Below are 13571 nucleotides of genomic sequence, written 5' to 3'. Positions count from 1 at the left end.
GGCTTTCCTCCTCACTATTTATGACACCAGCAATTTTCTTATCATCTGCAAACTTACTGCACATACCTCCTATATTCACGTTTAAATCGTTAATGTACACTACAAACAGCAAAGGTCCCAGCACCTATCCCTGGTCACAGGCTTCCACTCACAAAAACAACCCTCTGCCTCCTGCCACTAAGCCAATTTTGGATCCAATTTGCCAAATTGTCCTGGATCCCATGGGCTCTTATCTTCTCAACCAATCTCTCATGTGGGACCTTATCAAAAATCTTGCTGCTTTACCCTCATCTACACATTTAGTCACAGCCTCGAAATATTCAATCAAGTTTGTTAGACACAATCTCCCCCTGACAAATCCATGTTGACTATCCTTGATTAATCCCTGTCTCTCCAAGTGGAGATTAATCTTGTCCCTCAGAGTTTTTTCCAATAGTTTCCCTACCACTGATGTTAGACTCACCGGCCTGTAATTACCTGGTTTATCACTGCTACCCTTCTTGAATAATGGTACCACATTCGCTGTCCTCCAGTCCTCTGGTACCTCTCCTGTGGCCAGAGAGGATTTGAAAATTTGTGTCAGAGCCCCTGCTATCTCCTCCCTTGCCTCACATAACAGCCTGGGATACGTCTCTTCTGGGCCTAGGGATTTATCCACTTTTAAGCCCGCTAAAACAGCTAATACTTCCTCCCCTTCAGTGCTAACATGTTCAAGTATATCACAATTCTCCTCCCTGATCTCTACACCTACATCGTTCTTCTCCATAGTGAACACAGATGAAAAGTAATCATTTAAAACCTCATCTATGTCCTCCGGCTCCATACACGCATTGCCATTCTGGTCCCTAATGGGCCCTACTCTTTCCCTGGTTATCCTCTTGCCCTTAATCTATTTATAAAATGCCTTGGGATTTTCCTTTATCTTGCCACCAGTGTTTTTTCATGTCCCCTCTTCACTCTCCTAATTACTTTTTTAAGTACCCCCCTACACTTTCTGTACTCCTCTAATGCCTCCGTTGTTTTCAGCACACTGAATCTGCCATAAGCCTCCTTTTTTTTCCTTATCCTATCCTCTATATCCCTTGACATCCAAGGTTCCCTGGACCTGTTGGTCCTACCCTTCACCTTAATGGGAACATATTGGCACTGAACTCTCACCATTTCCTTTTTGAATGACTCCCACTGGTCTGATGTAGACTTTCCTACAAGTAGCTGTTCCCTGTCCACTTTGGCCAGATGCTGTTTTATCATATTGAAATCGGCCTTCCCCCAATTCAGTACCTTTATTTCCGGTCCATCTTTGTCCTTTTCCATAACTACTTTAAATCTTAAAGAGTTATGGTCACTATCCCCGAAATGCTCCCCCACTGACACTTCCAGCACTTGTCTGGCTTCATTCCCTAGGATTAGGTCCAGTGCTGCCCCTTCTTTAGTAGGACTTTCTATGTGCTGGCTCAAAAAGCTCTCGTGTATGCATTTTAAGAATTCCGCCCCCTTTAAGCCTTTTGCACTAAGACTATCCCAGTTGATATTGGGGAAGTTGAAATCCCCTACTATTATTACCCTATTATTTTTACACCTCTCTGAGATTTGCGTACATATCTACTCCTCTATCTCTCCCTGACTGTTTGGAGGCCTGAGGAATCGCGACTGATCCTGAGCGTTGTGTAATCATCAGCCAACATCCTCACTTCTCTCTTTATGATGGAGGGAAGGTCATTGATGAAGCAGTTGAAGATGCTTGGGCCTAGGATACTACCCTGAGGAACTCCTGCAGTGATGTCCTGTCACTGAGATGATTGACCTCCAACAAGCACAACCATCTTCCTTTGCGCTAGGTATGACTCCAAGCAGCAGAGAGTTTTCCCCTGATTCCCATTTACTCCAGTTTTGCTAGGGCTCCTTGATGCCATACTCGGTTAAATGCTACCTTGATGTCAGGGCAGTCACTCTCAACTCACCTCTGGAGTTCAGCTTTTTTGTCCATGTTTGGTCCAAGGCTGTACTGAGGGCAGGAGCTGAGTAGCCCTGGCGAAACCCAAACTGAGCGTCGGTGAGCAGGTTATTGCTGAGCAAGTGCCGCTTGCTCGCACTGTCAACGACCCTTTCCATCACTTTGCTGATGATCGAGAATAGACTGATGGGTTAGTAATAGACTGGGTTGGTTTTGTCCTGCTTTTTGTGTACAGGACATACTTGGGCATTTTTGCACATCGTGGGTAGATGCCAGTGTTATAGCTCTATTGGAACAGCTTGGCTAGGGGCGTGGCTAGTTCTGGAGCACAAGTCTTCAGTACTATTGCCGGAATGTTGTCAGGGCCTTGCAGTATCCAGTACCTTCAGCCATTTCTTGATATCATGTGGAGTGAATCGGACTTGCTGAAGTCTGGCATATGTGGGGGCCGAGATGATCATCCACTTGGCACTTCTGGCTGAAGATGGATGCCGATAATTCAGCCTTGTCTTTTTCCCTGTGTGCTGGGCTCCCCCATCATTGAGGATGGGGATATTTGTGGAGCCTCCTTCTGCTGTTCGTTGTTTAATTGTCCATCACCATTCACGTCTGGATTTGGCAGGACTGCAGAGCTTAGATCTGATCCATTGGTTGTGGGATTGCTTAGCCCTGTCTATTGCATGCTGCTTTCATGCTGCTTCCGCTGTTTGGCATGCAAGTAGTCATGTGTTGTAGCTTCACCGGGCTGTTACCTCATTTTTAGGTATGCCTGGTGCAGCTCCTGGCATGCCCTCCTGCACTCTTCATAGAACCAGGGTTGGTTCCCTTGCTTGATGGTAATGGTAGAGTGGGGGAATATGCCAGGCCATGAGATTATAGATTGTGGTTGAATACAGTTCTGCTGCTACTGATGGTCCACAGCACCTCATGGATGCCCAGTTTTGAGTTGCTAGATCTAATCTGAAACTATCCCATTTAGCACAGTGGTAGAGCCACACAAAATGATGGTGGGTATCCTCGCTGTGAAGATGGGACTTAGTCTCCACAAGGACTGTGCGGAGGTCACTGCTACCAGTGCTGTCATGAACAGATGCATTGGCCACAGGTAGATTGGTGAGGATGAGGTCAATTAGGTTTTTCCCTCTTGTTGGTGCCCTCACCACCTGCTGCAGCCCCAGTTTAGCAGCTATGTCCTTTAGGACCTGGCCAGCTCAGTCAGTAGTGGTGCTACCTATCCACTTTTGTTGATGGACATTGAAGTCCCCCACCCTGAGTACATTCTGTGCCCTTGCTAACTTCTGCACTTCTTCAAATTTGTGTCCAAATAAACCCAGTCAGTTAGCCTTTTCTGAGATTCCCTGGTCCTAAAAGGCTTTCAAAATACCACCTCCCGTTTATGTTTGTTTTTCAAGAAAACCATGTGCCGAGCTACTTATTTTTTTTTATTCTGTACAGCAACCAATTGGTTTGTTGAGCTATAAATTTGTTTTGGACCATTTTTTGGATGTCGAGTGGTCTGTGGCAGGATGTGCACACCAGAGGCTGGAAGCGTGAGGGAAATTGGGCCTCAGGTCTCATCAGATAATTCCAGTAAACTGCATATGCCAGTTGGAAATCCAGAGGCAGCTCACTGATTCAAAGAGGATCAATTTAGGCTGACAGCAGCCCTGAGGTATCTTCTGGCAGGAGTGGGGACGGGGGCTAGTATGGGCTGGCAGATGTCAGCAATAGTGTTGTGGACCCAGGAGGAACCCTCCTGCTCCTCCTCTGCTCCATATAAAGCTAAGTTTAAAAGAAAAGATTTTTTCGGATGTGGCTTCCAGCTGTCCTGTTAAGGAGCACTGATTAGGCCATTGAAAAACCCAAAACCCTGACTCGAGCATGCCTGGCACATGCTCTGCTCAGTCCTATCAAATACCCAGGAAAGGGTCCTAAAACAGGCATGCGGCCCCTCTTAACATGCACCTGTTTTTGGTGTTTGCCAGGGATGCCAGAATATTGCCCATCCCATTGTGGCACAAACATATTTCAGGAGCCCTTTGGTGGGGGAGATTGATGTTTTTTTGCCTCCATTTTGCACCCAATAAATGGGCATAGAGGAGTCCATTCACCCCTTTTTTATACATAATTTTGTGTTCATGCGTTAGTAAATTACAGAAAGCGAATCTGTGATGCCGTCAGCAATATTTCCCTCTGTGTATTTTTAAAAATTTATTCATAAGCATGTACTTTGCAAGCATGTTGAGGAAATTACTAAAACTCATGCACAGAGGGGAATAATGGCAAGCACATGTAAATATTAAAATACAATACCTGTTAAAGAATTTGTCACAAAGTTGTAACATTTTATGTCTTTAACACAATACGCCGTGATGTAATGCCTGGAAATATTAACAAAGAACACTTAGTAGGTATGTCTGAAATCTCTGTCTCCATCGGTTTATAGGAAGTCCTTCACTTACTTAAAATAAATGGGTTAAAATCCTCAATAAGGTACTGGAGACGATTTGTTTTTGGATTAGCATGTTTAGTGTTCATACATTAGCATCACAGAATGCAATTTCAGGGCCTTTATGCTGAAAAGAAATGACACAAAATCTTGCTGCTGACATTTGTTTAATGGAGTAATTAGTGGTCATGTGTTTCCTTTATTGCTTCTTGTTACAGCAAAGCGATTTTGCAAGAACTCCAGTTCAGCCAGCAGCACGACGAGCAGCTATGCTCCCAGCAGCAGCAGCAGCAGTATCAGCTGTGGCGGAGGCAGCAGTGCCAGCAGTACCTCGAGCAAGAGCAGCTTTGACTACACGCACGACATGGAGGCTGCACACATGGCGGCCACGGCCATTCTGAATTTGTCCACCAGGTGCAGAGAAATGCCACAGAACCTCTCGACCAAGCCTCAGGATCTGTGTGCTAGGGTAAGTGATATCCCTTTCAAAGGCCCTTTTCCAGCATAAATGGCAGTCTGTGGCTCCACCTTCCATGCAAGTATGTGTGTACATTGTATACAGACCTAAGCACAAAGAAAACCAAATAAAACCAATAAGCATATAATGCAGTGGCTTCATTGAAGAAAAGGGCAAACAGTCTAGCTCAGTGTGAATATTGAATCTAACATACGTACATACGGACAGACGAATTAGGAGTAGGAGTAGGCCACTCAGCCCTTCGAGCCTGCTCCGCCATTCAGTAAGTTCATGGCTGAACTGATTACTCCACATTTCCACCTACCTCCGATAACCTTGCACCGCCTTGCTTGTCAAGTATCTATCTACCTCTGCCTTAAAAATATTCAAAGACTCTGCTTCCACCGCCTTTTGAAGAATAGAATTCCAAAGACTCACGACCCTCTGAGAGAAAACATTTCTCCTTATCTCTGTCTTAAATGGGCGAACCTTCATTTTTAAACAGTGAGCCCCAGTTCTAGATTCTCCCACTAGGGGAAACATCCTTTCCACATCCACCCTTTCAAGACCCCTCAGGATCTTAGATGTTTCAATCAAGTCACCGCTTACTCTTCTAAATTCCAGCGGATACAAGCCTAGCCTGTCCACTCTTTCCTCGTAAGACAGCCCGCCCATTCCAGGTATTAGTCTAGTAAACCTTCTCTGTACTGCCTCCAACGTATTTACATTCTTCCTTTAATAAGGAGGCCAGTACTGTACACAGTACTCCAGATGTGGTCCCGCCAATGCCTTGTATAGCTGAAGCATAATCTCCCTACTTTTGTATTTTTAAAAAACTCCATTTGCAAGGTCTTTGCCCACTCATCTAACCTATCTATATCCCTTTGTAGCTCCCTTATGTCCTCTTCACAAGTTACTTTCCTACCTATATTTGTGCCATCAGCAAATTTAGCAACCACACCTTCATCTAAGTCATTTATATAAACTGTAAAAAGTTGAGGCCCCAGCACAGATCCCTATGGCACACCACTTGTTACATCTTGCCAACCAGAAAATGACCCATTTATGCCTACTCTCTGTTTCCTGTCAGCTAGCCAATCTTCTATCCATGCCAATATGTTACCCCCTGCACCATGAGCTTTTATTTTCTGCAATAACCTTTGATGTGGCACCTTATTAGATGCCTTCTGAAAATCTAAGTACAATACATCCACCGATTCACTTTTATCCACAGCACATGTAACTCCCTCAAAGAACTCCAATAAATTGATTAAACATGATTTCCCTTTCACAAAACCATGTTGACTCTGCCTGATTACCTTGAATTTTTCTAAATGCCCTTCTATAACATCTTTAATAATGGCTTCTAACATTTTCCCTAAGACAGATGTTGAGCTAACTGGCCTGTAGTTTCCTGCTTTCTGTCTCCCTCCCTTTTTGAATAAAAGAGTTACATTCGCTATTTTCCAATCTAATGGAACCTTTCTCGCATCTTAAGGAATTTTAGAAAATTAAAACTAATGCATCAACTATCTCACTAGCCACTTCTTTTAAAACCCTAGGATGAAGTCCATTAGGACCCGGGAACCTGTCAGCCCGCAGCTCCAACAATTTGTTCAGTACCACTTCCCTGGTGATTGTAATTTTTTTCTGTTCCTCCCTCCCTTCCATTTCCTGACTTACAGCTAATATTTGGATGTTAGTTGTATCCACAATAGTGAAGACCGATGCAAAATATCTGTTCAATTCATCTGCCATCTCCTTATTATCCATTATGAATTCCCCAGACTCACTTTCTATAGGACCAACACTCACTTTATTAACTCTTTTCTTTTTACAATATCTATAGAAACCCTTACTATATGTCTTTATATTTCTAGCTAGCTTTCTCTCGTACTCTAATTTTACCTTCCTTATCAATCTTTTATCATTCTGTTTTTTACATTCTGTCCAATTTTCTGACCTGCCTCCCATCTTTGCGCAAATATATGCTTTTACTTTAAGTTTGATACTATCTTTAACTATTTTAGTTAACCACGGATGGCAGGTCCCACCCTTGGAATTTTTCTTTCTCATTGAAATGTATCCTGTGTACTCTGAAATATCCCCTTAAATGTCTGCCACTGCATCCTGTATTCAGTGAATCTGCGGTTTTAACAGGGATTTCAACAAACTTTTTTTGAATAAGAATAGATAAAAGCCGTTTTCACTTGTGCTTTTTCAGATAATTCAAATTTAGGGTATTAATTTTTATATTTTTGCTTGTTGGGTGAGGGATGTCAATGGTGGGAATCTAAAGGCACAACAGTACTGCCACTTTTCTATTGCAAATATATAGAGTGGGGCCTGACTTCAACATGCTGTCTTTTGTCACATGGGCTTGACACTGCATGGAGTATAACTATAATGCGGTGTCAAGTTCAGTTTAAAAAAATGTTGAGAACTTCTGGGTGATTTATAAACTTAAGCACTCTCAAAACCTGTAAAATTTACGTGACAGGAAATGGAGCTCCACATGTGCCAATAAGCAGAGAAGCCTTCGCTTGATGCAACAGTTAGATTTGCAGTCAGGCATTATAAGTAATGTGGTGCCAGCTGTGATTCAGTATTGCAGTTACTGACCTGTGATCAGTAGCTACAGCTACAAGCACAGCCTAACACTTTTCCATTTTTGTATTCAGAGCTGGCATTAAACTCTTTGAGATGCCTTAACCCCTGACCTCAAGAAGAACTCCTATTGCACCAGTGTGACTTTTTTCCATTTCTTACTCAAACCATTTTTAAGATCTCTCTGACAGCTAATTTGTGCAATGGACTGACACCCATTAGGTACTGGCTTGAAACTGAAGAAAGTAATTTTTCACTGGGCCCTTATTAAAGCAGCAGCGAGAGACTTATTTTATTCTATCAGTTCCAGGAGAGATTGGGCAGCCTGAAATGTGCTATCCAGTCTGTCTGGAACCCTATTTTTAAATAATCCTTCACTAGCATTCCTGCACTTAATTACCTCAAATAAGCTTTTTCTTTTTCATTTCTTCGAATTTCATTATCTAAGAAATGTGCTTTGCGCTTCTCTTTCAGCAGCATTAAAATTGAAGATTGACACGTCGTTGATTTTAAGAAAAAATAAGCTAAAGTAAAAAGCGTATCTCATATAAGAACTGGAGTAAGCCATTCAGCCCCTTGAGCCTGCTCTGCCATTCAATTAGATCATAACTGATCCATTTACCTGTCTTAGCTCTATATCCCTTGATAGCTTTATGTTACAAAAATCCAGCAATCTTGGTCATGAAGGCTTCAATTGTCCCGGTGCCCACAGCCGTTTAGGACAGGGAATTCCAGATTTCTACAACCCTGTGACTGAAAAAGTGCTTCCTCATTTCGCTCCTAAAGTGCCTGGCTTTAATTTTAAGATCATGTTTTCTCATTGTTGATTCCCCCACCAGAGGAAATAGTTTCTCTGCATCTACCTTATTGAAACATTTAAACATTGTCAACACTTAGATCAGATCACCCCCTCAGTCTCTTATATGCAAGGGAATAAAAGCCAAACTTACGCAAACCAGCCTCATAATTTAACCCTCTAAGCCCAGGTTATCATTCTGGCAAATCTGTGCTGCACCACCTTCAAGGCCAATACATCTTTTCTGAAGTGCGGTGTCCAAAGCTGAACACAGTATTCCAGATTCGTTCTGACAAAGGATCTATACAACAGCATAATCTCTCCTTTGTAATTAAGTCACCTTTAGAGAAAGGCCAACATTCCTTTCACCATTTTGATTGCTTTTTGTATCTGTCCAGTAGCTTTAAATGATTTGTGCATTAGACTCCCAAACCTCTTTGATCCTCCAACAGTTCCTATTTTTTCACCATTTAGAAATACTCTGATTAATCTTTCTTATGTCCAAGGTGGATGTTCTTTCACTTGCTGACATGAATCTCCATCTGCCGCAGTGTTGCCCACTCACCTAATTTGTCGATGTCCCTTTGCAATTTCCTGCTCCCCTCTACATTATTTACTGTCGCTCCTAATTTAGAGTCATTTGCCAACTTGGAAATACAACTATTTATTCCTTCATGTCATTAATAAATAGTGTGAAAAGTTGAGACCCAGAATAGATCACTGGGAAACACCTCTTAGTACACCTTGTATCTGGCAATACGCCATTTATCCACATTCTTAAGAACATAAGAAATAAGAGCAGGAGTAGGCCATTCGGCCCCTCAAGCCTGTTCCACCATTTAATAAGATCATTGGCTGATCTGATTGTATCCTTAACACCACTTTCCTGCCTGCCTCCCATAACCCTTGATTCCTTTGTAGGTCAAAAATCTGTCCAGCTCAACCTTGAAGATATTCAATGATCCAATGATCCAGACTCCACTGCTTTCTTTGGAAGAGAATTCCAGAGATTAATGACGCTCTAAGAAAATAAATTTCTCCTCATCTCTGTCTTAAAAGGGAGACTCCTTATTTTGAAACTGTCCCCTAGTTCCAGATTCCCCCAAGAGGGGAAACATCCTCTCAGCATCTACCCGGTCAAGCCCCTTCAGAATCTTAAAAGTTTCAATAAGATCACCTGTCATTCTTCTAAACTCCAATGAATAAAGAACCTACCTGCTCAACCTTTCCTCATAAGAGAACCCCTTCATCTCAGGAATCAGCCGAGTGAACCTTCTCTGAACTGCTTCCAATGCAAATATAGCCTTCCTTAAGTAAGGAGACCAAAACTGTATACAGTACTCTAGGTGCAGTCTTACCAATGCCCTGTACAGTTGTATCAAGATTTCCTCACATTTATACTCCACCCCCTAGCAATAAATGCCAACATTTCATTTGCCTTCCAAATTGCTCTCTGTACCTGTGTGCTAACATTTTGTGTTTCATGTACAAGGGCACCCAGATCCCTCTGTACTGCAGCATTTTGCAGCCTTTTTCCATGTAAATAATAATCTACTTTTCTATTCTCCCTGCCAAAATGGACAAGCTCGCATTTTCCCACATTATACTTCGTCTGCCACATCTTTACCCACCCACTTAACCTAACAATAATCTTTTTGCAGACACTTTGGGGGGAATTTTATGCTCTCCACTGTGGCGGGTTTGGAGGTGGGGACAGCATGTAATCAGGTGGGATGGTGGTGGGGGGGAACCCACCACTTTCCCGCCTCTGCCGAAATTAAGTCCAGTGCGAGAAGCCTGTGAATGGTCTCATCCCACCGCTGTTGCAATTAGCCCAGCAGCAAACGGGCCTGTCGCTGCACGGGGAGCATAACAAGAAAAACCTTAGGGGTTGTTTGTCGGCTCCGGGGGGTAGGGGGGAGGGTGCGTGGGGGTTGTTGGCGGAGGTAGGTCCCTTGTTAAAAGGCAGCTCTCAGATGCCGGGACTTACGTCGCCGTGGTCCTTGATCCCGTGGAAGGCCCACTGCTGTCTAGCTAAGTGCCTAATTGGTACTTGATTCGGCAGGCTTCCCACAGAAGGACGACACGGTGTTCTCGCCAGCACTTTTTCCGGAGGTTGACACCCCTGTCGCCCAAGTAAAATCCCGGCCTTTGTGTCCTCCTCATGAATTGCTTTCCTACCTATCTTTGTATCATCTGCAAATTTGGCTACCATTCACTTGGTCCCTTCATCCATGTCGTTAATGTAGATCGTAAATAGTTGAGGCACCAGCAAGTTTATTTTTATTCTTTTTATTTTTATTTAGAGATACAGCACTGAAACAGGCCTTTCGGCCCACCGAGTCTGTGTCGACCATCAACCACCCATTTATACTAATCCTACATTAATCCCATATTCCTACAATATCCCCACCTGTCCCTATATTCCCCTGCCACCTACCTCTACTTGGGGGCAATTTATAATGGCCAATTTACCTATTAACTGCAAGTCTTTGGTGGTGGGAGGAAACCGGAGTACCCGGCGAAAACCCACGCAGACACAGGGAGAACTTGCAAACTCCACACAGGCAGTACCCAGAATTGAGCCCGGGTCGCTGGAGCTGTGAGGCTGCGGTGCTAACCACTGCGCCACTGTGCCGCCCTATCTAACCTATCAATGCCCCTCATAATTTTGTATACGTCAGTCATATCTCCCCTTAGCCTTCTCTGCTCTAAGGAAAACAACCCCAACCTTTTCAGTCTCTCTTTATACCTGAAATGCTCCAGCCCAGGCAATATCCTGGTGAATCTGCTCTGCACCCGCTCCAGTGCAATCATATCCTTCCTATAGTGTGGTGCCCAGAACTGTACACAGTACTCCAGCTGTGGACTAACTAGCGTTTTATACAGCTCCATCATAACCTCCCTGCTCTTATATTCTATGCCTCTTTTCCATTTGATACCATCCTTGACTTCCTTAGTTAGCCATGGATGGTGCATCCTTCTCATCGAGTCTTTATTTCTCAGTGGAATATATGTTTGCTGAAGGTTATGAAATATATCCAGAAATGTCCGCCACTGCTTCTCTACTGTCTGACCTTTTAACTTATTTTCCCAGTCCGCTTTAGCCAACTCTGTCTTCATACCCTTGTAATTGCCTTTATTTAAGTTTAAGACACGAATTTCAGACCCAAACTTCTCACCCTCAAACTGAATGTGAAATTCATCATGTTATGATCACTCTTGCCTAGATGATCCTTTACTATGAGGTCAATTATTAATCCTGTCTCATTACACATTACCAGGTCGAAAATAACGTGCTCCTGGGTTGGTTCCGTAACATATTATTCTAAGAAACTGTCTCTAATACACTCTACGAACTCATCCTCCAGGCTACCTTTGCCAATTTGATCAGTCCAATTTATCTTCTTTGGCCTCCTTGTCTCGAGAAACAATGGGTAAGTGCCTGGAGGTGTCAGTGGTTTGTGAAGCAGTGCCTGGAGTGGCTATAAAGGCCAATTCTAGAGTGACAGACTCTTCCACAGGTGCTTCAGATAAAATAGGTTGGCATGGCTGTTACACAGTTGGCTCTCTCCTTGCACTTCTGTCTTTTTTCCTGCCAACTGCTAAGTCTCTTCGACTCGCCACACTTTAGCCCCGCCTTTATGGCTGCCCACAAGTTCTGGTGATCGCTGGCAACTGATTCCCACGACTTGTGATCAATGTCACAGGACATCATGTCACGTTTGCAGACGTCTTTAAAATGGAGACATGGAAAGCCGGTGGGTCTGATACCAGTGACGAGCTCGCTGTACAATGTGTCCTTGGGGATCCTGCCATCTTTCATGCAGCTCACATGGCCAAGCCATCTCAAGCGCTGCTGGTTCAGTAGCGTGTATATGCTGGGGATGTTGGCCGCCTCGAGGACTTCTGTGTTGGAGATACGGTCCTGCCACCTGATGCCAAGGATTCTCTGGAGATAGCGAAGATGGAATGAATTGAGATGTCGTTCTTGGCTGACATACGTTGTCCAGGCCTCGCTGCCGTTGGGCAAGGTACTGAGGACACAGGCTTGATACACTCAGACTTTTGTGTTCCGTGTCAGTGCGCCATTTTCCCACACTCTCTTGGCCAGTCTGGACATAGCAGTGGAAGCCTTTCCCATGCACTTGTTGATTTCTGCATCGAGAGACAGGTTACTGGTGATAGTTGAGCCTAGGCAGGTGAACTCTTGAACCACTTCCAGAGCGTGGTCGCCGATATTGATGGATGGAGCATTTCTGACGTCCTGTCCCATGATGTTCGTTTTCTTGAGGCTGATGGTTAGGCCAAATTCATTGCAGGCAGCCGCAATCCTGTCGATGAGTCTCTGCAGACACTCTTCAGTGTGAGATGTTAATGCAGCATGGTCAGCAAAGAGGAGTTCCCTGATGAGGACTTTCCGTACTTTGGTCTTCGCTCTTAGACGGGCAAGTTTGAACTACCTGCCACCTGATCTTGTGCGGAGGAAAATTCCTTCTTCTGAAGACCTGAACGCATGTGAGAGCAGCAGGGAGAAGAAGATCCCAAACAGTGTAGGTGTGAGAACACAGCCCTGTTTCATGCCACTCAGGTTAGGAAAGGGGTCTGATGAGGTGCCGCTATGCTGAATTGTGCCTTTCATATTGTCATGGAATGAGGTGATGATACTTAGTAGCTTTGGTGGACATCCGATCTTTGCGAGTAGTCTGAAGAGACCACGTCTGCTGACGAGGTCAAAGGCTTTGGTGAGATCAATGAAAGCAACGTAGAAGGGCATCTGTTGTTTGCGGCATTTCTCCTGTAGCTGGCGAAGGGAGAACAGCATGTCAATGGTGGATCTCTCTGCTCGAAAGCCACATTGTGCCTCCAATTTATATGTAGATTAAAATCGCCCACAATTATTGCAGTACTTTTCCTAAAAGCCCCCATTAGTTCTTGATTTATACTCAGTCCTACAGTGTAACTAGTGTTAGGGGGCCTATAAACTACTCCTACCAGTGACTTCTTTCCTTTGCTATTTCATGTCTCCACCCAAACTGATTCTACATCTTGATCTTAAAATCCAAAATCTTTTCTCACCCATTGTACTGATCTCATCTTTTATTAACAGAGCTACCCCACCTCCTTTTTCTTTCTTCCTAACCTTCTGAAATGTCAAATGCCCTTGAATATTTATTTCCCAGCCTCTTTCCCTCCTATCTCCCAATAAATTTCCAACCCAAGTCAAAAGACTACTTCCAATTCCGTGCACTCTAATTTTTGTTCATAATCTTTTGTGTGGAATTTTATCAAGTACCTTCTGAAAGTC

The 13571-nt window shown here is 43.8% G+C and overlaps 1 protein-coding gene across 2 annotated transcripts in view; it reads left to right on the top strand.

The window, feature by feature from the left end:
* The window catches only part of LOC137352227 (myelin transcription factor 1-like protein), a 400319-nt gene that overhangs the window by 253400 nt on the left and 133348 nt on the right, over positions 1-13571 (top strand). For both annotated transcript variants that reach the window (XM_068017478.1, XM_068017470.1), the window contains exon 11: positions 4622-4872. In XM_068017478.1, coding sequence (XP_067873579.1) covers positions 4622-4872 — 251 coding nt within the window. The remainder of the gene's footprint in view (positions 1-4621; positions 4873-13571) is intronic.

Source organism: Heterodontus francisci, chromosome 3 (assembly GCF_036365525.1).
Source record: "Heterodontus francisci isolate sHetFra1 chromosome 3, sHetFra1.hap1, whole genome shotgun sequence".
Lineage (NCBI taxonomy): Eukaryota > Metazoa > Chordata > Chondrichthyes > Heterodontiformes > Heterodontidae > Heterodontus > Heterodontus francisci.
The sequence above is the reverse complement of the archived record's forward strand: the minus strand, read 5'-3'. Positions and strand labels throughout refer to the sequence as shown.